Genomic DNA, 26,840 nt, shown 5'->3' on the forward strand with positions numbered 1-26,840 from the left:
ATTTCCTCAGCGATGGGTCGGACGAGGAGGGTGGATATCCCGGCCTCCACGCTCTCCAGATCTTACCCCTATGGATTTTTATTTCTGGAGTTATGTGAAGCAACAAGCAATTTGGACCATTTGAAAGAATGGATCACACCGGATGTTCTCGGTCGTGTATGGCAAGAGCTTGAATATCGTCTTGATGTCTGCAGGGCAACTAAAGGAGCGCATATCGAAATCTACTGAACAGGAAAGATTCTTGGAGGGTTACTCTTTATTTTAACGTTTATTTCATGTCTCTATCGTGCTCTGTTCCAAAACTATGACTGTTTGTTATCCCACCATTATTTTACGGACTCACTGTATATGAATCTTATCACACTACAAGTCCCGCAATGCACAGTCAAAATGTTTCCTACCCTGATGATGGAGACGAAGCTTTCCTTTGAGACATTGGTAACCACCTACCAGCCTTCACGGTATCACAGTCTAAAATACCACAGTCGAAATTTTTATCGCAGACACAACCTTTTGAAAGTTTCCTCCCGTTGAAAACATTATCGGAGATTAAATTGTTGTATAGGCTTACATTCCTATGTATCTGTGCGATTTAGTCCTTTAGTAGGGTCTATTTCTGGTTTACGTCATGCTAAAATCAGTTGGCGAATATTAAAAACAACCAAACACAGTAGCCACTCCTGGATCGTTTTCGGAAGGTCCCAGGTACAAATTACTGCTCGAATACAGGCTATTCGGGCTAACGTTTTAGTGGTTTTACTCAGTTCCACCAAATACATTACGGATTTGTATTTTAAATTAAGCCACGACCGCTTCCTTTCACACATTTTGCAATATTTTATTCTTAAAATTATTCATTGTCAGAACTTTTTCATTGTCTTTTCTTTAAAACCCCACGACGTTTCGGAGATTGGTTCTGTTTAATTACATGTGAATAAAATAAGGTATGAAGGAACAAGAGTTTCATTACATAATTTTCTTCACTCCTTGATAGTTAATCGAATGTTACGAATGATCGATTAGAACTCTGGTTTATTTTGAGCAGGAAACGGGTTCGGTCCACGACTCGAACACTTGCTGTTCTGAGGAAAGGTTTCTGTGGTTTTCCTCAGTCCTCCCAGGCAAAAGCGGAGATATTATCTTAAATCAGGCCACTACCACTGCCTTTCATATACTTTCCATTTAATTATTTGTCCTTTGATTCGAAATCATAGAGTCAGTTTGATCATCGTGTAAAGAAAAGTTAGGTTTTATCAATCTGAAATTCAGAAGACGTCTTTAGTATAGAACTTAATTCTGGCAGCAGTTTCAGAAAAGGGAGCCTACGGGTAGACATTTACACAGGACCTCCAGTTTATGCGTGCATTTTAAGCGCTTATTATTAAGAACGTATTATAATTTGTTCTGTAGTTTACTTATTTTTACTGAATGCAATTTAAAAAATCTTAATTTCATTACAAAAATTGAACTAAAATTTTATATTAGCGAAGTGTATTGGTCGGGAAACCTGAGGGGAAGAGAACTCTGGGGAGACCTAGACGTAGATGGGAGGACAATCTCAGGCGGGATCTACGGGAGATAGGAGTTGAAGGAGACTGGATTTTGTTGGCCTAGGACAGGGTCCGGTGGAGGGCTTTGGTTAGTTCGGTGATGAACCTTCGGGTTCCGTAAGCCATCTAGTTGGTTGGGTCCACTATTTGGGAAGCCTGAGGGGAAGAGACCACTGGGGAGACCTAGACGTAGATGGGAGGATAATCTCAGGCAGGATCTACGGGAGATAGGAGTTGAAGGAGACTGGATTTTGTTGGCCCAGGACAGGGTCCGGTGGAGGGCTTTGGTTAATTCGGTGATGAACCTTCGGGTTCCGTAAGCCATCTAGTTGGTTGGGTCCACTATTTGGGAAGCCTGAGGGGAAGAGACCTCTGGGGAGACCTAGACGTAGATGGGAGGACAGTCTCAGGCGGGATCTATCGGAGATAGGAGTTGAAGGAGACTGGATTTTGTTGGCCCAGGACAGGGTCCGGTGGAGGGCTTTGGTTAGTTCGGTGATGAACCTTCGGGTTCCGTAAGCCATCTAGTTGGTTGGGTCCACTATTTGGGAAGCCTGAGGGGAAGAGACCTCTGGGGAGACCTAGACGTAGATGGGAGGATAATCTCAGGCAGGATCTACGGGAGATAGGAGTTGAAGGAGACTGGATTTTGTTGGCCTAGGACAGGGTCCGGTGGAGGGCTTTGGTTAATTCGGTGATGAACCTTCGGGTTCCGTAAGCCATCTGGTTGGTTGGGTCCACTATTTGGGAAGCCTGAGGGAAAGAGACCACTGGGGAGACCTAGACGTAGATGGGAGTACAGTCTCAGGCGGGATCTATCGGAGATAGGAGTTGAAGGAGACTGGATTTTGTTGGCCCAGGACAGGGTCCGGTGGAGGGCTTTGGTTAGTTCGGTGATGAACCTTCGGGTTCCGTAAGCCATCTGGTTGGTTGGGTCCACTATTTGGGAAGCCTGAGGGGAAGAGACCTCTGGAGAGACCTAGATGTAGATGGGAGGATAATCTCAGGCGGGATCTATGGGAGATAGGAGTTGAAGGAGACTGGATTTTGTTGGCCCAGGACAGGGTCCGGTGGAGGGCTTTGGTTAGTTCGGTGATGAACCTTCGGGTTCCGTAAGCCATCTGGTTAGATTGTTAGTTAGTTAGCAGGGCTACAGGTTTCGCGCAGGCAAGTAGGAGGTTGTACGAAAAATGTAAAAGTACGTATTGTCTTTATTATTGTCTGCGAATTGAATTGGTAACAGAACCTGAATTTATGATGCTCGTAGTAACTGGAATTTTAATATTTCCCTCCTAAATAAATATGGGCATCCCAAATGCTCTGAGGTTCACAAACCAAATTCTTGTGTGCGTTTTCCTTGCACATCATAAGAAATGTAAATTTAGAAAACTTGTGGACGACAATCTTTCACAGAACATACGATGATTATAAGGCCATGACTTGGTTTTCAAAGAGTCGCATGCGAAAACCAGGAGAAGTCTCAAAATAAGACTGGAATACAGCAGGAGAGAAGATGGCTGTCTGGGTTGTAGCCTGTAAGAAGTGTACCGACGTTTCAGAGGTGCTTTGTTCCCCCCATTGTCAGGGCAATGCAAGTGAAGTTTTACGTTGCTTGTCCTCTGTAATCAGACGTAGGTCAATTCCGGGGCACAATTTTAAATCCTCTTATCTGCGTCGAACCTTATCCAGGCTCACTAGGGAGTTTGATGTAGATGAGAATTTTAACATCAGAGAATTCTGGCGCCAATATAATATCAAATGACCATTGCTTTAGTTTGCAGTTTCACTCATTTACAATGTACGTGGCGTTTTGCAAGGACACAATCGCCCGTATATAACAAGAGTCACCTATATTTTAGAGAAAGTACATATGTTTTAGAGAAATACGGCTTATGAACATCCAAGAAACAAATTGAAGATTTATAAACTTGTTGAAGAAGACGCAGTGACGTAGCTGGGGTGATAAAGTTGTTATAACCATTGTAATTTGCAGAGTGTAACGCCCGCTACAGGGGATTGGCATGTCAGGGGGTCTTTTCCAGCCTCTAACTTCATTGTTCTTCAATAAGCGGATCTCTCTCCCCGTTCACCCTCCCAATTCTTCTTCCAGATCTTGGTGGCTGCGTGTTAAAAAGCGCCGTCAAACACCCCGCTCTCCCTCCCACGCTTCTCTCTATTCTAGTTGAAAATTAGCTCAAAATTCAATCCGGAACAAACCGGAGTTGAAGGCAATTTAGTTGTTTCAAACTGCAGCAAAACAGAACCTGGTTCTTCCAGGGATACCTTTTGCTGATAGTCTGGGCACACAGATGTTATCTTTGCATTCTTTGCAGAAAGTAAAATGAAGGCCCAATGGTCAGTTCGTGTCCCTTGGCCTGTTTCATCCCCGAAACTACTCAACGGAGTTGATACTGGAGTCAAATTATACAAGCGAACTTAATATTAATGTATTTAATTTCACTGTAACCCTTAATTTTCATTACGTACATATAAACTTTGTTAGGCTATATTTTTTCTTCAAAATTGCCCTCCTTTCAGAAAATTGTTAATGACACAAAGCAGAACCGTAATTAAGACGGGCCTGTATATGTTTTAATTAAACAATTTTGTGTACATTCTTCTCTTGCTAGCCTATGAAAACCATTATTACTGTGTTCTCTGTCCCTGATCTGGTCTTTAAACTAATATAACGGGGTTTTTAACGCAGTAGTGATGTATATCAACTTTTTAACGCGTAAAAAATCTCCCTGGTGCTACGACTACATTAAGTATGTTTAATTTGAAACTAAACCTTGATTACAACGGTATTTGTGAGCTTTGGTGGCATTAATATAATATATAAAGTTATATTTTAGAATTTATTTATTAGGAAAACACCTGTAAACATGCCCGACCCCGGAATGTTTACCATCACAAACACTTCTGTGTCCCCAAGTTTTGTTACGAGTCTGTGTGTTATTTTGTTCGGTTCTTTTAAGGACACGCTTTCCTAAATATTTCACCAACGCCGGCAAACGATTTCGAGGCGATGTGATTTTTGGGAATGAACACATTTGACTCGTAAATCCACCACGTTGGAACCTGCACTGCTTTCTGTAATGTCAGTGACGTTTAATGTATCTTAATACCCGAAGATTGCTATTTGTCAAAATATTAATGCAAATATATTACTACTGTAAATTTAAGTAAGTTGTGTTGATGGTGTCGATGAAACTTCGACTAATATACACAACACCATAGTTATTTTATTATATTACACAATTTGTTCATAGATATACTTGAACATAAATAGAATAAATATGTATATGATTTTGAGTTTCCACGACCGACTTTCACTGTTTTCTTTAATCGAATGCAATAAAAAGTTTGTCCAACGCGGATTCATCGAACGAGGTTTCACGATGAATTGGAATCAGGGTTGTACAGGCGATGCCATAGAATAGTTTGGTTATAATATTCTTTCGATTTCTATACATGTAGACAGAACGGCAAGGACCAGGCTACCCAAAATTTTAAGAAATTATGTACCAGAAGGAAGAATAAGTCGGGGATGACCTCTGAAGAGGCTTTTGGAAAAGTGAAGCCGGAACAGGCCTAACTCCACGAAAGCCACATGATGATGACGACTTCTATTGTAAATGAAACGTTTAATTTGTTCAGTTTTCAATTCTAAAGGATTCTGACGATTGTGGATTACACTTTAAACTAATCATTGTCTGGACTTTTTCCATCGCCCTTGTTTAAAAGAAGAAACCACGACGTTTCGGAAACTGTCTCTGTTTCCATCACTTGAGACTAGCTCTATCTGACTGACCCAAGTGAGTAGCAAGACGGAAACAGACCCAGTTTCCGAAACGTCGTGGTTTCTTCTTTTAATTAAGAACGATGGAAAAAGTCCAGTCAATGAATATTTGTTTAGTTTTTTTTATAGAAACCGCTTAGCTAACGTTTTATGTGGTACAATGTTACGTAGATTTGATGAGAGCAAATTGACAGAGCTTTAATCAAGTTTCCGCTAATTCAATCTTGTTACGAAACTCTGTAGTACCTACTTTACTCGCTAAGTTTACTCTAACTGCCTTGTATAGACCTTGTGTAGTTTTATTATGTTGGTATTTGGATGAATCTTTTATGTTGAAGTTTCAAAGTTGGTTGCTTTCACTATTGATTCCACGTTTTCAGAAACAAATGAGCGCTGGAAATAGACGTATTAAATGTTATTCTATCCGTCGCGGATTTCCCTACTCAAATACGCTTACGAATAATCAGTGTCACTCTTTCGATGATAAGTTCACTGGTGTAATAAACTTTTAAATTAAAGAATATAAATGTGACGTATTTAGGCAATGATACTGAAACGCAAATATTTAGGTTCGTCCCTTGTTCTTGAAATCTCAGTGACATGTACGCACTAATCATACTTAGTCACATTTTGCACTAAATATCACTTACATATCATTAAAAATCTTATATAAAATTCAAATACTGTAATGTACTTTCAATAGTTGGGCGTGGCAGTAAAATGTGGTGAGGTCCAGTTTATGGCCTTTTACTTCAGCCGGCATGGTTAAAATATCGTATTATTCAAAGTTTTTGAAAGTGTGAAGACTTTGTCTCGAGTATTTTTTTAAGGAAATTAACTAATTTTCAATGGAATTGTTGTTGCATCTTGAGACAAAACATTTTAAATTTATTTTAAAATTCTCGTTTCACGGTGTTGGGGGTGGGGTGTTGCGCCGTACGGTTTGGTAGGAATTTACTGACGTTTCGGAGAGATGAATAATTTTTCGCCAGCGGCTTACTCATCATCACCTTGATAATTGATACTGCAGGCGCCTCTGAAACGTCGGAAAACTTCTATTAGACTGTACGGCGCAGCAACTCAAGAGACAGTCATCTTCGTTTCAAGACATATGTAATGAAGAATGCTCTACCAGATAAAGTAGTGGTCTTACTGTTTTTCGAGATGCTTTAGCTGTATAGAAGTTTCCTGATTCCGTAAGACTAAAGTTTTCCAGAGTCAGAACGAGGGGCAGGAAGCATGGCGTCTGCCTACGGCGAAACGGAGTTAGCTATTAATAACATTATTTTAATATCAGTAAATTCCTTACTCTCTATAATATATTTTTGTGATACATGAAATTGTAGGGCTGAAAGTGATTGCTAAATCTTTTCCTTCTAGCAGTGGGGACGATATTGGAACAAATAATTATAATGATGTTATTGATGAATTTGCAGCTGTTAAAGAAAGGAAATTTACATTGTAAATTCAAATTTTTTAATGAAAAATGTTAAACAGTTGTATTTATGTTATGTGTATACATTGTAAATAAACTCAGGTTTTGATCGAGACGTAATGATTGCACTTCACTAGGGGCGTAGTAATCAAATCTTATCTACGGCACAGAAATACATAGTACCGCCTCTGAAATCTACTGTAGGGGCCTTCAGCCGTTCTTTAACCTCATGGTCGTTGTTTATTTAAAATACAGTTTTACCGTTCCTGATTGTTCGATTATCCTGGCCATGATTTGTCAATACTCGTTTGCCTTTTTTTGAATCTCTAAAACTTAGATACATACGATCATACGATTATCACTCAAATGAATTATCACCTTAAAGATAAACTTGTCTTTACTTCATGACATTCTCGGAAAAATACGTATTTAGTGTCAGATTTGAGTTTGCGATAAGAAACAGTTTGTTAACGGTCTGGACGTGCTGGATGCAGCGTCTAAATCTTCTGAAGTCGGAACGTAGCTTTACACTTGCTTCTTTGTAAAGCGCCATTGTTCTCGACAGTTGGGTTAGAGACACTTCGACCTGTAGCCTTGCCCCGCCCCCTCCCCAGCGCATACCCGAAGGGTCCGCAAGACATCTGACTACGGTTCTCTTGTGGCTGGCAAAATTTTCGGAAAAGGCGTCACAACTTATTCGGCAAGTGACTTACAGTTTGTCTGTACTGAAGACATGACTTCTGCATCTTTAGTGTATCTTTTTAGGTTTCGTTAATTAGTAAAATCAGCTTATATCTTAATTGCATCATGCTTGTGTTCCTCAATATAATAATTTTATTTTCCGTCCTTACACAAGCTTATAGATTGTTAAAATTACATAAAACTATAACATTTCAACATTTTTGATATTGTTACATTTTAAAATGACGACATGTTTCGATGTTCAATTCCATCATCGTCAGGTCTATCAATCAAAATTAAAATTAAAACTGTTGTATCTGCTGCTCTGCGTATACTGATTTTGTTTCTACCCGTTTAGATTTTATTTGTTTAATCTCCAGGCTTCTTCCATTTAATTTTGGAGGCTGCGCCTGGGTGCCTTATATCTGCAAAATCAATTTTATTTTTCATATCGTGATCCTGGCTACTGACATAGGAAATGGAATAATTTTACTCTAATTTTAAATTTATTTTAAAGAATTTTAAATTTATTTTAAAGATATATTTGTCCTCTCGCGTTTGATATACCTTCCAAACCTATCCCTCGTGCCAAGGTCACCCGAGTTGCCAGGCGAATGTAGTCTAGTGAAGAGCAGAACACGTGTTTATTTCGATACGTAACTTCGCAAAACGAAATCCGTTGCTGTTCGTGAAGCATTCAGCGATGCTTATTCTAACAATGAAGTACCGAATAAGACAACAATACACAGAATTGTAACAAAACATCAGGTCATAGGAAGTCTTTGTATGTCTTAGAGAAGCTGATGGACGTAAGTTTTACGTAATAAATTAAAACTAACAAAGATCTCGCTTGTCTTGTTATATTTATGCTACCAAAGCTTATAAATACTGTTATTGTTTGAGTTGCGTTTTAAATGGACTATTCTGTAACTTTTATTGACCATGGGGTTAACCAGTGCAATCTTAACATGTTACATCATTCTTATAGAGGGTTGCTAGCTGCGAGTAGTTGGGGCAGGAGGAAATAGTCCATCTATCTGTCTCGTAAGCAGTCTGGTGTTATACACAGCTGACAAAGGGGTTACGTCTTTGAAGCAGGAATGCAGACAGCGTATAAGATAATTTAGTAATGGTGCAATCTGTCGATACCTGCTTGAATCGAGAAACAGGGGAAAAGTTATAATTGGCGTTGTGATAAATTACGTACACGCCATGAAGACGAATTGGGGGGAGGGGCTATAAATGTTGAGCCTTTGATAAAATAATGTTTGGGAACATGAACGTAAATCAATAATATGGCTTCTGTGGAAATTCTTGTGGAAATTTTGATATGCTGATGATAATTTATGAACCATTGCAATTAGGCATGAGAAATTTTGTATCGAGATAAATCATTGACATCACGAACCTTAACATATTAAAAATTACAAGATGGTGCAGAATTTGAGACTGTATAATAGGTCAGCGTGTTCCGTACCTACCTTAGCGGAAATTATGTACAAATCATGTCCTTTTAATTGATGAATATTGTTGTCCCTACCAAATAGAATGACTCTCTCTCTCTGCGTGGCTGTGCAGTCCTTGAAGGACCTTGGCCTACTCAAGACATGTCCCAGACCACGCGGCCACTGTGATCGGCAAATAGACATTCATTTTGAAGGAATGAAGAGTTCACAAGTTTCTTCGTAGTACGTCTATTATGTCTTGTTTGTCTCAATGTAACAGGAATTCCTACAAAGTGATTAGTTAATTATTCCAGCAACAGCAAACGAATTTAGTGGGAGTCTCTACAAGTCCAAGGTAACCTATAATAAATACGAAGTTACTATGATATGAAATGTACGCAGAGTCAACTTTTAAAGGAAAATGTATTCAATGGTTTCATTATTAAAAATTATCGTATTTTTCAGTCGAAGTATTAGGGCAAATGAATGTAATTTCAACTATGTGGGCGGATTTGTGTGTGTGTTTTGTAGAACACTAAGCCAGAATGTTTTCTTTTTGTCTAATATTACGTCAGATGATGCATTTGGGCCCCCATTAAGAAGAATAAAGGTCCACTGGGAGACATAAGGAGTATCTGACAATGAGCTGTATTGGTAATGGATAATGAGAGTTCCTTTACACATCGTAAATATTTTTGTGGTTGAGATAACATGTTATACTATAAGGGACGTCATTTGTGAAAAAGGGTACGCTTTTGCCGAATTCGTTTAACGGAGAAATGTTTATTAAACTCCGCGGATGTCAGATGTCTTTTACACACGCACGTTAATTCAATCCAGCGATTAGTACATTGCAGTGGTCGTAAGGTTAAGTGTAAGACCTAGGAAAGACTGAACTTATTTAGGACTGAGTCATATATCGATATTTTGTAAAAGCGGTTATGAACCTTCTGGTTCTGTGAAGACCGACATTTATCGACCGTCAGAGTAACTCTCGACATCTGAAGGAAGGTTTTGCATCACGCAGTTCGTAACTCAGTTGTTACCAGTTGCGTAGATCCGTGCTATGTCATACACAGGATCTGCTGTGTTCTGTGGCGATTCTCCTATTACAGAATTTGCATAAAACAGAAACATCCACTGTAGCGCGTGTTTTGAAGAAATTGTTATTTGTTTATGCGCACGTCAAGGTGTTAGTTACGTAGAACAATACTTTATGCAGGTTTTAATGAATCTACGTGGTGTGGGCCCTTAAAACAGCCCACATTTCGTTACGATGCTGTTTAAAACAATTTTCCTCGTTTTTCCCCTTTTTTTTAGAGAACTGAAATTGGAGACGAACAGAAGTTAGTGGAAAGGGAAAATTGTGTTAGGTCTAATTACGAAGCTTAGAGTATATTTATGACAAAATTTTAATAAGTTTGTTTAAATTGCTTCATATCGTCTGATTGTGGAAAAAGATTGGGATTAATTAAAGATTATTAATGGTTTTAGTATGATCCTTTATATTTAAGTAATAAATGTAAAATATGTGGAAAGTGTACTTAGTGGCTTTCGTCGCTTTAAAATTATACTGCTCGCTTGAAGCCCGAATACGTGTCCTATATTTTGGGTGTTCCATTTTAAGGAAAGCTTTTAAATTTTCACGTGGTCCTCTTTTAAGTTTGATTATGTTCATTTACTATTATTATTTGCCATACGTAGTTTTATTCAGTAAATAATCGATACGTCGGGAAGTTAATAATATTTTGTTGGTTTCTGTAGCCTTCAGCTCTTCTGTTTTACTCGTAGTCTTTTGGAATGGTATCACAGTGCTTGAATTGTCCTGTACTTACGACTCCGAGGGACCGATACTATATGTAGGATTTCGAAGATTTCTGTCTTCTGGGTTGTAGCGTCATGTAGTCTGGTCGATGTTAACCAACGTTTCAGAGGTCATACTGCCTCCATCATCAGGGCGATGAAGATTTCTGTCTTCTGGGTTGTAGCGTCATGTAGTCTGGTCGATGTTAACCAACGTTTCAGAGGTCATACTGCCTCCATCATCAGGGCGATGAAGATTTCTGTCTTCTGGGTTGTAGCGTCATGTAGTCTGGTCGATGTTAACCAACGTTTCAGAGGTCATACTGCCTCCATCATCAGGGCGATGAAGATTTCTGTCTTCTGGGTTGTAGCGTCATGTAGTCTGGTCGATGTTAACCAACGTTTCAGAGGTCATACTGCCTCCATCATCAGGGCGATGAAGATTTCTGTCTTCTGGGTTGTTCCGCTGTGTAGTCTGGTCGATGTTAACCAACGTTTCAGAGGTCATACTGCCTCCGTCATCAGGGCGATGAAGATTTCTGTCTTCTGGGTTGTTGCGCTGTGTAGTCTGGTCGATTTTAACCAACGTTTTAGAGGTCATACTGCCTCCATCATCAGGGCGATGAAGATTTCTGTCTTCTGGGTTGTTGCGCTGTGTAGTCTGGTCGATGTTAACCAACGTTTCAGAGGTCATACTGCCTCCGTCATCAGGGCGATGAAGATTTCTGTCTTCTGGGTTGTTGCGCTGTGTAGTCTGGTCGATGTTAACCAACGTTTCAGAGGTCATACTGCCTCCATCATCAGGGCGATGAAGATTTCTGTCTTCTGGGTTGTTGCGCTGTGTAGTCTGGTCAATGTTAACCAACGTTTCAGAGGTCATACTGCCTCCGTCATCAGGGCGATGAAGATTTCTGTCTTCTGGGTTGTAGCGTCATGTAGTCTGGTAGACGTTTATCAACGTTTCAGAGGTCATACTGCCTCCATCATCAGGGCGATGAAGATTTCTGTCTTCTGGGTTGTAGCGTCATGTAGTCTGGTAGACGTTTATCAACGTTTCAGAGGTCATACTGCCTCCATCATCAGGGCGATGAAGATTTCTGTCTTCTGGGTTGTTGCGCTGTGCAGTCTGGTCGATGTTAACCAACGTTTCAGAGGTCATACTGCCTCCATCATCAGGGCGATGAAGATTTCTGTCTTCTGGGTTGTAGCGTCATGTAGTCTGGTAGACGTTTATCAACGTTTCAGAGGTCATACTGCCTCCATCATCAGGGCGATGAAGATTTCTGTCTTCTGGGTTGTAGCGTCATGTAGTCTGGTAGACGTTTATCAACGTTTCAGAGGTCATACTGCCTCCATCATCAGGGCGATGAAGATTTCTGTCTTCTGGGTTGTAGCGTAATGTAGTCTGGTAGACGTTTATCAACGTTTCAGAGGTCATACTGCCTCCATCATCAGGGCGATGAAGATTTCTGTCTTCTGGGTTGTTGCGCTGTGTAGTCTGGTCGATGTTAACCAACGTTTCAGAGGTCATACTGCCTCCATCATCAGGGCGATGAAGATTTCTGTCTTCTGGGTTGTAGCGTCATGTAATCTGGTAGACGTTTATCAACGTTTCAGAGGTCATACTGCCTCCATCATCAGGGCGATGAAGATTTCTGTCTTCTGGGTTGTAGCGTCATGTAGTCTGGTAGACGTTTATCAACGTTTCAGAGGTCATACTGCCTCCATCATCAGGGCGATGAAGATTTCTGTCTTCTGGGTTGTAGCGTCATGTAGTCTGGTAGACGTTTATCAACGTTTCAGAGGTCATACTGCCTCCATCATCAGGGCGATGAAGATTTCTGTCTTCTGGGTTGTAGCGTCATGTAGTCTGGTAGAAGTTTATCAACGTTTCAGAGGTCATACTGCCTCCATCATCAGGGCGATGAAGATTTCTGTCTTCTGGGTTGTTGCGCTGTGTAGTCTGGTCGATGTTAACCAACGTTTCAGAGGTCATACTGCCTCCATCATCAGGGCGATAAAGATTTCTGTCTTCTGGGTTGTAGCGTCATGTAGTCTGGTAGACGTTTATCAACGTTTCAGAGGTCATACTGCCTCCATCATCAGGGCGATGAAGATTTCTGTCTTCTGGGTTGTAGCGTCATGTAGTCTGGTAGACGTTTATCAACGTTTCAGAGGTCATACTGCCTCCATCATCAGGGCGATGAAGATTTCTGTCTTCTGGGTTGTTGCGCTGTGTAGTCTGGTCGATGTTAACCAACGTTTCAGAGGTCATACTGCCTCCATCATCAGGGCGATGAAGATTTCTGTCTTCTGGGTTGTAGCGTCATGTAGTCTGGTAGACGTTTATCAACGTTTCAGAGGTCCTTTCTGCCTCTATCATCTGGATGATGATACGATATGTGTTTTAGGAAACGTATTAGTGAGTTTCGTGTGTACGTATTTCGTCTGTCCCTAGTTTTGAACCAGAAACATCTATATTTATGATTGAAATGTAGTGGGATTTGTGAAGCTCGGTATGAACATCATGCCAGCAGATAACAACTCACTTTTATACCGAATAGTATCAGTATGGCCGCAGTGAGAACGTTTGAAGTGAGAGCGAAATTAACTTTGTTGAACGTAAAACAGGCACGTCATTCGCGCGGCCCACTTCAATAACTTATGTGAACCGACTCTGTTTTCGAATTATGCACGATGTACGGCCCTAAATGTTCCAGTTCTAAGTTTAAAATTTATGTCAAATACTTTTGTACCGCTGTTTTGTATATGAGTTAAATAAACTATGAAATTTGTCTCAATAAGATTTACAATTGTGTGTAAACAAATACTATCTTAACTCAGATCTAAAAGATTGTGACGATAGTGCGTTATTTGAATAAAAAGTTTTTTGGATGTTTTCCATCGTATAATAAAACTAAACGACGTTTCGGAGATGGGAGTCTATCTCCGTCTGCAGGTAACCTACTCTATTGGGCCCAATCGATGGAGCTAATCCCTAACTCGTTCAATTTTATTATTTTATTAGACGATGAAAAGCATCCAAAAAAAAATTATTTTAAAAGCTATCTTACGCTTAAGCTTAAAAGTAATAAAAGCAGGCGGTTATAATTTGCCTACCAGTTTGATGCCCACGAAACGTCTTTTTAAGTGACTTTTAGTAGACACTGAGTTTGATATATCTGACTCGTGGTATGAAGTTGTGTATTAAGTTATTTATTTGTGAATTATATATTTTAAAATCAAGTATATTAAAACACTTCTACCAAAAATATCCAATGTTTTTACGTAAATATTCTGTGTAACGAAAAGTAAAGTTTTTATTCCTTTTTATAACCGGTATTGTATGGTTATATCTGGGAGACGCTACGCGTTTGGTTTTGCTGAACTTTCATTTTTAAGTTGTAATTGCGTCGATGGAGATCCACGAACTACTGCTCTGCAGGGTAATGACGGTTACTGAGGCTTCTGTCTGCGGTTTGTGGTTTATGCGATACTGATCTATCTGCTATAGGAGAATCGTTGCAATTAGGCGACTCAATACTAGGGCGTTCTCATCGGAGGGAATACGTGAACATTCTCTTCTTCGTCTATCGTCACTGAGATCCGGGGAAGGAATTTTGGGCATGTTTGTTTATGTGGAAAATCAATAACCCCACCTCCCATCCCTGTTTTCTTGTTCAGAAAAGTCTGTTCTAGTTTACATACAACTCAGATTATCCCTCAAACATTGGATGGCTACACACGTTAGATACCACTGTCTCAAACAATGCTTTTGTTTTGCGTTGTATGATACTGGAACATTACAGCACGAATTTTATTTCCCAGTTTCAAAATTGGTGACTCAATTATACTCATTCCTTTTCATAACAATTTTACTTAGTAGTGCTACTTGTTTACACAGACAAGATTCGCAGTTTGAGCTATGGCGATAAATTTATTGAAAGTGCGTAATTGTCAGCCATGACAGTATACTCGTTAAATCCGGTACAGAGGAAATATAACTTCCTAATTCTACAAGAACCGAGTCGGTCTACATCAGATGGAAAAGTTGTCACTACTTTAATCTAAGAGAAAATAATTATGGCAGACATGGAAGATGATGGAGGCAGCAAGGATCTTTAAAAGTTTGGTTAACTAACAGACTCCGCGGCCTTACGACCCATAATAGATCCGTCTTCTTACTCACCGCCGTGAGAAACTCAAATCCTACATAGTTATGTCAGTTTATAGGCTTTTCATTTTTAGTAAAAGATACGCCACTACCTAATTAGAGAAAACTGCATTAAGATTTAAGACGTACTCTTAGTAATTTATTCTAGAATAAACGAGAAGTGTCTCAGCAAACATTACATTTGTAAAGTAGGGTCTTGGAGCCGATGTGTGTGTTCTTGGAAGATAAATAAGCTGCCTTTCCGGGAATGATTTTGGGTCGTTCAGTTTAGTTATTACACTGACTGAAATGCTGTACTGAAAAAGAACACTTCGTGATTCCATCATTTCTGAGTGGTCGTGATGGTGTAATAATTGCATATGATTTGGAAGAAATGCCAACTCTTAATAATCGAATCTACATTAAGCCAGTAACGATTACGTTTTGATTTTGATTTTTCGAGTTAAAGAATTCCTTTCATCAAATGTAACCCAACAATTTGTCTGTAAATTCATTCAGTTACTTAATTGTCCATCGAGAGAATTTAAATTTATATTTTGGAATTTATTTACAATAAATTGTTCTGTGCTGGGGATTTAAGTAACACATGTCTCCAGCAACTTTACTAGTCCTGAGGGAATTTATTTCGTACGCTACCTGTGCAGGGTGGATGGAGAAACCCTTGGGGAGGGGGGGGGGAAATCAGTAATGTGTTTGTAAGTGACTTACATGGTGATGGGGTCTAATTGCTAGGGGTCGCACAGAGAATTTCTTAATTATAAAAGTGCAACAGCTTTTAACATTATTGTAATCGCATCGCTATTTGACTTGTAACTTAATCTCGTTTAAATGGATGGAAATTTACCTACAGACCATCTGTACGGGTCCGAGTTGTGATGCTTATGCAGAGACAACTCTATCTTTCACTACATATTCCGATTTATTGGCAATTCTCCTTAAACCACTGAAAGGGGCCATTGGTTACTACGGACATCTCTAGGTTTTTGTTAGTTTTGAAACTACGTAAATATTGCTTATTCTTGATCGGATCCCAAACTTCCTCTGTAGTCCGTAGGTAATGTAGGTTTCCTTCTTTACTTTGATTCTATTTTTGTTATATGCCAAATAATGATTTATAATGTAATAATTTATGTGGTGGAACAGTAGTGATGTATATTACATCCGAGAAAGGAAATGGATTAACCTGTAATATTTTGATACTATTACAGTTTCTCATAAGCCGGAAAACCTCAGTCGGTAAGTAAAGTAAAGTTTGTCCCACTATACGCCATGTAGGCGCTTGGGGGGAGAGGACGTATAGCTCATACTCATTCTTGACCTCGGCACTAGATGGGGGTGAGTGGTCAGCATCACGCCCCGGCCGGCTTTACCCCCGGGAAAGGACCCCGGTACCCATTGTAGAGGAGGCTGGGTGGGCCCCAGAGGCTAGAGGGAAAATCCTCTGCCCCCGTCGGGGATCGAACCCCGGTCGTCCAGCCCGTAGCTAGTCACTATACTGACTGAGCTATCCCGGCTCATCCTCAGTCGGTATTGTGTGTAACTAACTACGGATTAGACGGCCGGGATTCGAGGCAGTGAATTTTTATCGTAATGTTTTGAACCCTTCGGTATCTGCTTTTTCTCTAAATCTGTCCTAAGCATCTGTGAAGGTACTCTGGTTGTACAGACAGGGGAACTTGTCACTTAACCCCTGTTTTTTTCGGGGGGGTGGCCTCGGTTCCATCTTGTACAAAGTCCGTATAGGTTACTCTACCCCTCTTTTATATCTTTCTTGGCGAAATATCTCAATATCGAAAGTAGCAACTGAATGGTTGTCATTCCTACGTCATGCTCGGGACTCGCTGTGTTCAGATTTAAATACAGAGATCGGATCATTGAAGTTTTTCAAAAATCCTTTTAGACAGTACCAGACTAAAATCTTAAATTATGGCTTTTTCTTCCATGTCCTTTCATATTTATTATTCATTAATCATGAAATCTTTCGACACTATATGATCTGAGCTACTGACAGCATCATTAAATAAAATATAAATAATAACATGATAAGTAACTTATATTTAATCCCAAAAATCCTAAGTACAAATTCAGTTTCCACCTTAAAGAACACACATAATTCCCTGTTAAAAATCAGTTCTCTAAAACTGTGGGAAAATTGTAGTTACTTGTTCTGAGTATCTTACGAAAGGCATAAATATATTCTGTCAAAATGGAGAGTCACTGAATGTTAAAGCAGGTGGTAAGGAGAGCTGATAATCGTTTAGTTAGGAAATTGTTCTCATATCGTGGAAGTTTCATTATCGTGTTCCTGAGTCAGCTGAGTCTAATTCACATAATCAGACCTGCTTCTGTAAGAACACCTTTAATGGCATCCTCCGTTTTACGTCATGTCTTCCAAGTTTTCCCCCTTCCATCCACCGCTTCGTTATCCCTCACTACATTTCTCTACACGACACAAGTGATTTGCATACCTTCGTACTTAATACGCTGAAGCCACTGGGCTCATGTGCTCCCATAAACTGGTACATGACCCAGCGAATTATGCCGACTCAAAGGGAACACTGTTTGCCACACCCACGACAAAAATGCAAATCAAACGGATTCTTCTGCTGTAAACGTGGCTTTAACAGATTTGGTAATTCGAATTTCTTAAAGAATGCAAATATAAAGAAGGAGGGAACCTGCGTAGTATATCTACAGTTCGTTCACAAAATGTTGACTCAATCCACGACGGCTGAATGCTGTTCTTACTCCTGGATTACTTAACAATATTTGGTGTTGGAATATTCTCAATGCCCATTTGAGACGAGCAAGGACTGATTTATTTTTGATGAATTCTTTTGGTCTGTTTTCGTGTCTGAATTATCGCTTAACCTTTTACAGGGTAGCAATAACCAGTGTATCACAATATTTTATTTAATTTGTTTGTTAGAGTGAAAAGCGAATTTATTTTCTAAATCACATACCAAACAACAAACATGAACAAGATCCTAAGGCTTTAAACTTTCTACTTTCAAAATTTATTTCACGATTCTCATATCATGTATGCATCTGAAAATCCAGTCTTCGTCTGTTCGTTACAAATTAGCACTATTAAATCCCTGATTATATGACTTGAATTAGTTTTAAACGGGTAATAGTCCATGAGTTCAGTGCCTCGGGGTTGGGTTGAGGAGGGGTGAGGCGGTACGCCACTCGTTTGCTCTTAATCCGGGATTAAATTAAACGAAATCTAGTTAATCAGTGCATGTTCCTCTTCAGACCCCCACCCCTCCAAATCTGAACTCGAATCTTGCAAGGGGATGGGTATGATAGTGGATAAAATGGTCCTTCTACAACCCAGTTTTTGTAAGTTTGGTTACAGTTTAAGAACGGCAATTTTTTTTTCTTCACAGAGAATGCCTAATCTTGACTTTCCTTCCAAAATGATCCACCAGGTACTGGAATCTTTGCTTTAGGGTCGAACGTTTTTCCTTTTCGTCTTACTTAAAGAAATCCTCTCCTAAATATAAGGCGATAATATTGAAGTAACGTTAGAATTAGAATTAGAATTAGAATAAAAGTATGGCCTCAAATTATTGTTTGTATGGGAGAAAAGTACGTAGTTTTTATTGTAGAACGCATGAAGTACCTGACTACATTGCACACATCACATACATAACCATTATTATCCCATCTCTCCACCACACTATGGGGTATGTACTTCCATGTACCCGAGACAGACCTTGTCCCTAAGGTACATAAGGCAGCAGCTATTTCCGGGATACATTTTGTTTTTAATATGTATTACATGTATTATATAATTTTATTTTACGATAGCGTCTTTCAAATGATATATGAAGTTCCCAAAATATCAGTTTTCTGAAGTTCCCTGACGTCGTGTTCGCCCGGGATGTTGGCCAAATATTTCCTGAGCGACCTGGAGACAGTTCCTGTCGCTCCTATAACAATTGGGATTATTTTTGCTTGAACCTTCCACATTCTCTGTATTTCTATGAGAAGGTCCTTGTATTTCAATATTATTATTATTATTATTATTATTATTACTGGTGGTTGCTGACAATTTGCTTTTAAATAATTTTTAGCCTGCTGAGTTAATATTTACAACTATTGGTTTAACTGCATTATATTTTCCATCATTCTTGACCGGTAATTTGCCAATAACGATAATAATAATGAACCAATGTGGGTTACACTAGTGTGTAAAATGGTGTTGTGAAAATCCAAAGTCTGCAGTTTTCTATATTTTCATTGAATTACATCTGACGTATTTAAAACACCAAATTTTCTTTTCCACATTTTATGTTTATTGAGAGTGAAGTACTTCTTTCCTTGCCTTTGTGTACCAACTTTCATTATATTCATGTAATTTCTTGTTAATTTGATTATTATTTAGTTGCATGTATTATATTTAAATAGTAATAGTGATGTTATGGAAAACAATTATGATGCTTACTTGAATAGAACAGTAATTACAGAACACAAATTTGTCAGACCAGGTATATAAATAAGTAAAAAACAAAACAATTTATATCTACACCTTACTGCCTTGGCTTTCGATTAGGCAGACACACCCAGAAGGCCTAGACGTAAAAGCATTAATGCATATGTGAACCTGGCACAAAGAATTAAAACTTGTGTACAATGAAATAGGTGAAAAGTAAGCTAATTGTAACGTAATCCCACACGTCTTAATGCGTAAATTTGGATAAAATGCCTCACATTTTATACTCGATACAAGCATCAACTTAATAAGATATTGTAAATGCGTCATATTGTGATTCATAATTATTAAAAATATATTAAAAATTTGCCGTCAATCACAAAATATAATATTGTTAAAAGATTAAAACATCATTTAACGTTTCCTATCGAGTACTCGATTACATAGGAACTTACACGACTAGTTTCGGCTATAATTTAACCATCAACGGGTGTTATGTAGTTTAAACTTATCACTAATTACTGAATTTTATTGTTTTTTATGATTTTTAGTCTTCATTTTCTGAATCAACTTAATACTAATACCATGACTAATGTCAATTTATAGTCTTACATTTTCACTAATCTTGTTTAAATGCAGAATTATTGTAGGCCTGGTTAAAGCCAATGTAAAACTGAAAAATTAAAGATGATACTAACGACGTAATGATAATTCCGAAAATGAAAATTACGGCCCCTTAAATCACTGATATTTAAAAGTAAATTATGGTCAGCCACAAACTTTATTTAATGTCATCTTTTATATTTGAGTCGTCAGTAAAGTTAACTGTTTATATTTGCTTCCAGAAAATAACTCCGATACTCGATGAGTCTATAAATCTATACGTTTTTGTTACATCAAGAGTTTGTGCGTTTGGTAGGATACTCCCTCCCGTACCTTGGACGATGTTTTGTCTGATACAGCTGTCGTAATCTCTCTCTCCAGTCAGGAAACTGGCCCGCTAATATAAACTTGAAAGCCACTGTGCAGGGAATCCCCCAGTCTGTCGACGTCAGACTCTCAAGGCTTTTAAGGGTTGTCACATGTAATGAGTTCCTTTCTGGCACTTACGTTTTGCAGAGAGCACTTTGATTTCAGACTTTACCCTTACGCCCACAATCCCTCTATAAAGTAATAAATACCCCTCCCTCCCCACCTGCCACTCAGTTCTACTAAAATGTTACAAGTCGGCGAATAAGTAATTAAAAAGATCCATTAGTCCAAATTTGGAACTCATATTAGTATCATTAAAAGTTTTTGGTTTCGAATTGATGGAGTGGGAACGCCTATAGTGAAACTTCTCTTCATTTTGTATTCTTGAGGCCAGTTGTGACGTGGTGGATACAGATGAATGTTTAATGAAGCACTTTCTCTTACGTATGTCGTGCTAGGTTTGTTTTAGATAATTTTTACGCAGAGAAGATGCTCTTACAAGTATTAAAAACAGCCACAAGATTTTATAACGCATCTTATGTGCTCGGAGCTGTGATAGTTTAGTACTACTGAGTGGGTTAGACGGTCGGAGCCGATTTCTAAGAGTGGCACGTGCCACGTCTGATGTCTCTCTGGCACCGTCCATAGGACATAAAGACGAAGCCTCGAGCTGAAAGGTGACCACATTCATCTAATTTCAAGAACAGGAACATGTGGAGTATTACCTCCGCTCCTCCCATACGCCTTTCTGTTGTATTTCATAAACTAACGGAGTAACTTAAACCTTAAATATTTTTTTTTTTATTCGAAAGACTTAAAGTTCAAATCTTGGTCCAGAGACCGGTTATTCGGACTAATGTTTGTCTTAGGTTTTCTCAGGCGCTCCAGAGAAATACCGGAACAGTACTTTAATTTAAATCCTGACGCTTTCTTTCATATGTTTTCTAACGCATTCCTCAGTCATCGTGTAAGTTAATGATGATGTCGTTAAATAAACAATAAGCCAAACGCAATTATTGAAAGTTGTTAATACGAAATGTTCATTGCAGAGAAATTGGGTCACTGTAATATGTACCTCTTTTAAGATTTCTTTTTAGTTTTGAGAATTATAAAAACTTTCTTCGTACGTTCAATGTGAGTTACATTCGTTTGATTTTAAGTTTAACCCGCAGTTCTGACTATTGCCTTTTGTTACAACTGACACATAATTATTTCATTTAGATAGCGCACTAAACATTGAGCGTGTAGAGAGCTGATTTTTCGTGAATAAAAATAAAAATTAGTTAATTTATTTTTCTGTAAAATCAAGAATGTATGAATTGCAGGGATGCACATAAAATGCGTACTCAGTTGGTAATTAAGGGAAGGGTAATTCACATTTGTCTTTTTCAATGTTCGTGTCAATTTAATCTAGATTATACACATATTACGGTTAATTACAAATGTTTTAAAGTTCTTGTAGAAGCCTAAATTTGAGATGTCTGGCTGGAACGTATTGGATTAGTCCACTGTACCTGAGTTTCGGTCTGATTCGTTTTCTGTGGCGTGATCATGGCCCACCGTTGTTTAAAGCGTCTTTGAACGAGAGAAAATAGAAACTTTACTGACTGTTTCAGAAAGAACCCACTTAATTTCCCTACACGCAATTCTATATCCGTATAGTCTGATTTTCGGAAATAAAGTTGTGTTTTAAATAGAAATAAATAAAAAAAAATATTTAATAGGTACGTCAGAGTCATTATTTCATTTTATTCTTTTGTAGAGCCAGATATTCTGTATCTAAACATCGCGAAGTTGTTACTGTTTTTATGCAAGATCAGAGTGTGCTTATTGTTGTCAGAATGGGTCGCGCGATATGAAAGCCGAGACAGGCGAGTTTATTAGTGGAGGGGAAAGGGGGGGAGGGTCGCACGGCCTCAGCTGCGGTGACTCACCGATCTGAACACAGCTAGAACTACAAAACCAACTGAAGCTGACACCCGTCTTGCGCGTGAATCGGACGAGTCCATCTCATACGACCAAAAACAAGTCCTTTGCGCAAGCGCCAGAACTTGTCGCTCAGCTTCTAAACAGGATAAATCGTAAAATGGTGTTTTAAATAGAAATAAATACAAAAAAATATTTAATAAGTACAACAGAGTCATTATTTTCTATTATTTCATTTTATTCCTTCGCAGAGCCAGATATTCTGTATCTAATCATCTGGAAGTTACTGTTTTTATTCACGATCTGAGTGTGCTTATTGTTGTCAGAACTACAAACCAACTGAAGCTGACACCCCTCTAGCGCGTGAATCGGACGAGTCCATCTCATACGACCAAAAACAAGTCCTTTGCGCAAGCTAATCTTCGAATTTCATCTAGATACTGCATGAAATAACGTGCTTGTTTTTATGAACGACAAACCTCAACTCTGCTACTGATGTCTTCCATAACACTTGGTGTCATATAAGTCTTTTTTGGCAAGAAAAGTGTCAAACTCAGATGACCGTAATGTACTTTGTTTCATCAAATTTAATGACGTCTGATGTCCATAATAATAAAAGTTTTCTGTTAGTCGTGACGAATAATTGGTTGTCAGCTTACTGGCTTGTACTAATATGCTATTGTAGAAACAGAAATTTTCGCTACGTGTTTTTGCACAAGAATCACATTTAGTTTAAAATGTGGTAAGTCAACTTTTTCTGACTTGCCTTGTTCTGCTACGCATGTATTTCAGATATGATTCAGCACACGCGGTTGGATAATTTATTTGGTCACAAGAAGCTAACCTTGACAGGATATGCGTTCTTTGTTGATTTAACAGCCTTTGCACCACTTTGGAGATTTAGGCGAAGGTGGAAGGATAATACTAAAATGTAATCTCAAATAAACTTGGTGTGATTGCGTTGATTGTTTGAAATACCCAGATACTGTCCAGTGGTGGGTTTTTTGAAGTCGGTTAGGTTAGGTTAGGTTCACACAAAAGGAAGAATCATCCTTTCAAATCGTGGTGTAATGACAATGTGGAAATTGTTGAGTATTATGGAGCCCTTCCCAAAAAAGGAAATTATTGCTGAGAAAAATCAAAAGGGTAAATTAGATTTTTACAAATTTTAGTTTTCACTAAATTAAATACGCTCTAAGAGAAGGGCACTGATACTTTTACGTTTACCGACAATCTAACCGATAATCTAACTACTGTAATTTCTGTTAACACTAACTCAGTTGCAAGCACAGTACAGTACAACCCCTCTATAACGCGGTTCCGGATATAACGCGGGTACCTCATGTCCCCCCATAGTACAGCAAAAAGGAAAAATTTGCATCAATTATCCTTCACACAGAACTCAAAATTATATTAAAATGCAAGCCAAATTAATTATTTATTACTTTTTTTCGTAAAAATCAATCGTAACTTAGTAAAATAAGTATGTATACTCTTAAATGGCGATAGTCTATCAATACAGTACGTCCAGTACTTGAACCGATTTTTCTGATGCACTCCCTTAATAACGCGGTTTCTCTATAGCGCGGGTTTACCCCTGTCCCCCGCGACCCGCGTTATAGTGCGATTGTACTGTACTAGCAATACGTACTGTAGTCCAGTGAAGGGATCAAAGTCTCACACCTTCAAACATAAGCCAATCCTCAGGTAGAAGGCATTCATCAGTCAGAAATTCAAAACAACAAAATACTAACTGTAAACATTTCCCATAAAAGCATTGAAGCTAAGTGCATGCATGAACCTTTCCAGCTTACAACAGATGGGGTGACCAAGTTCCAGGATATAGGGGTGTCCAGGATATAGGGTATTGTGGACATGTAAAATTATGTGGCCTTGTAATCCTGGGGTCTCGGGTTCGATTCCCGGCAATGCCCAAATTTATAACTTGTGTTGGGCAAGGCCATGGTCTAGGCAACACGGAGTTTTCCTCCGGGGGCTTCCCCGGTTTCTCCGTGGCATCCCAACAATTACTCCATTCACACACAGAAGAAGGCAATGGCAAACCACTTCTGGATCATCTGCCAAGAACGTATATGAACAGGTCCCAGTCCGAGAAGAGAAAAGGATGGAAGGATCCTGTTCATATGGACCTGTCGTCAGACGGAACACTAAATAATAATAAGATGAGGTGGTCTAGCGGTTAGAACGCTGGCTGGCCTTGTAATCCTGGGGTCTCGGGTTCGATTCCCGGCGGTGCCCGAATTTATAACTTGTGTTGGGCAAGGCCGTGGTCTAGGCAACACGGAGTTTTCCTCCGTGGCATCCCAACAATTACTCCATTCACACACAGAAGAAGGCAATGGCAAACCACTTCTGGATCATCTGCCAAGAACGTATATGAACAGGTCCCAGTCCGAGAAAAGGATGGAAGGATCCTGTTCATATGGACCTGTCCTCAGACAGAACACTAAATAATAATAAGATGAGGTGGTCTAGGGGTTAGAACGCTGGCCTTGTAATCCTGGGGTCTCGGGTTCGATTTCCGGCGGTGCCCGAATTTATAACTTGTGTTGGGCAAGGCCGTGGTCTAGGCAACGTGGAGTTTTCCTCCGTGGCATCCCAACAATTACTCCATTCACACACAGAAGAAGGCAATGGCAAACCACTTCTGGATCATCTGCCAAGAACGTATATGAACAGGTCCCAGTCCGAGAAAAGGATGGAAGGATCCTGTTCATATGGACCTGTCGTCAGACAGAACACTAAATAATAATAAGATGAGGTGGTCTAGGGGTTAGAACGCTGGCCTTGTAATCCTGGGGTCTCGGGTTCGATTTCCGGCGGTGCCCGAATTTATAACTTGTGTTGGACAAGGCCGTGGTCTAGGCAACACGGAGTTTTCCTCCGTGGCATCCCAACAATTACTCCATTCACACACAGAAGAAGGCAATGGCAAACCACTTCTGGATCATCTGCCAAGAACGTATCTGAACAGGTCCCAGTCCGAGAAAAGGATGGAAGGATCCTCTTCATATGGACCTGTCGTCAGACAGAACACTAAATAAAATAAATATAGAGGGGTGTCCAACTAGAGGGGTTTTACTGTATTAGTGTTGGAAAGTAATGGAAAATGAAGTACACGAGATATATAGAACACAAGAAGTTCATACAAATTGTTGGTCGAAACGTCTGAAGGGAAGTGACCACTTAGGAGTCTTGGCCAGATAATGTTAAAAAGGATCTTAGAGAAGTAAAATTTGAAGATGAGACCTGGATGTAACTTGATCGGGATAGAATCCAGTTGCGCGCTTTTGTTAACACGGGAGGAAATTTAAAACCATCGGCACTAGCTGAGTGATCGTCCACACACAACGATCACTTTCCACAACGGAGAAATAATCGCCACTGGATTTCCGATCAGAGAAATCCATCGTTCTCACTTTAATCGAACCCCTGTCATCCGGCCTCTATCCACAATATTATTAGTTGAGCCATCCGAGAATTGGTGTTGTGATTTTTAACTATTAATCGTGGTTTTCTGGGTTAACCACCAACGAGTCCACACGGCGTCACAACTTATAAGAACTTGAATGGATTATCACAAATATGGATGTGTCAGTCAACAACATCTTTTCTCGTGTGTGTGTTTATGAAACGGCAGTTTCAACACCTGCAAGGTCTCCTTTAACTTTCGAGAACCTGGAGCACTTCTTTTCCGTTCTGTGAATTATTGGTCCTCTGATAGCATTCTCTTAACTTTGCTTGATTCAGATTTCAGGTTCTCACGGCGGGCGAGTATGAAGGTGACTGTTCTTCGAGGTTGCGCCCAAACGGATTTTAAATCCAGAGAAGACAAACGAACTGTAATTGACCGCGGCGGCCGGTCATGTGCTCAGATACGATCACAGGAACATTTTGCCGGGTTCGGTCATACATCTTTAAAGTTATTTTTCAGCTATGTTTCTGATTAAATTAAACATTTTTAAAACTGAAACAAGGTATTCTGTCAAAATAAATGGACCTTAGAGGCTTTATATCTTTTGCAAAACCCCCCAAAAAGTAACTAGTTGAACTTAGGTTAGGTTGCTTATGGTCACCCTCGTATGGAATTTGATATTTCAAAAGGAAGTTGCTACTAACTGAAGAATCTCGGAACAGAAAGCTTCAAAGACTGAATATAAACGACAATGAACATTTACCTTCACTTACAATTTTGTTTGTGAAATAACGCCATATTCCTTTCAAAATATTATGGTTGAAAGATGTAGGTTCAAAGCGTCTCTCTGACCGGAGTGGAGGATTTCAGACACTACACAGTGACGTCTGATATAAAAGTGATAATATATTATTCTGCCTGAATATAATAGCACACTGATGAGTAGAGAATATAACAAGCTAGTTTGTTCTGTATTTGCCACGGTCTTTTGTCTGGTACTCGGTCCTGCTAACTGATGAAATACAATTGAACCCAAATGAATCAAGATCATCATCACCATTTCCTTCACATTAACATTTTAATCGGTTTTCTGCTTCCAATACCATCTTTATATTCATTTCATTTTCCTTCGTCTTTATAGCTTACATTTTCGTCCTGGTTAATAATAATAATAA

General features: G+C 39.1%; 2 protein-coding genes across 6 annotated transcripts in view; one reads left to right on the forward strand and one right to left on the reverse strand.

The window, feature by feature from the left end:
* Nucleotides 1-26,206, forward strand: part of LOC147874529 (uncharacterized) — an 85,426-nt gene extending 59,220 nt beyond the window's left edge. For all 4 annotated transcript variants that reach the window (XM_087344716.1, XM_087344715.1, XM_087344718.1 and 1 more), the window contains one exon: nt 26,001-26,206. In XM_087344716.1, coding sequence (XP_087200842.1) covers nt 26,001-26,200 — 200 coding nt within the window. In that variant the 3' untranslated portion in view covers nt 26,201-26,206. The remainder of the gene's footprint in view (nt 1-26,000) is intronic.
* LOC147874531 (uncharacterized) overlaps nt 1-26,840 on the reverse strand; it is a 59,499-nt gene that overhangs the window by 19,975 nt on the left and 12,684 nt on the right. The gene's annotated exons all lie outside the window — the stretch shown is intronic.

Source organism: Zootermopsis nevadensis, unplaced genomic scaffold, assembly GCF_977971745.1.
Source record: "Zootermopsis nevadensis isolate Lab colony 2312 unplaced genomic scaffold, Znev_1.0 Znev_ptg000008l, whole genome shotgun sequence".
Taxonomy (NCBI): Eukaryota; Metazoa; Arthropoda; class Insecta; order Blattodea; family Termopsidae; genus Zootermopsis; species Zootermopsis nevadensis.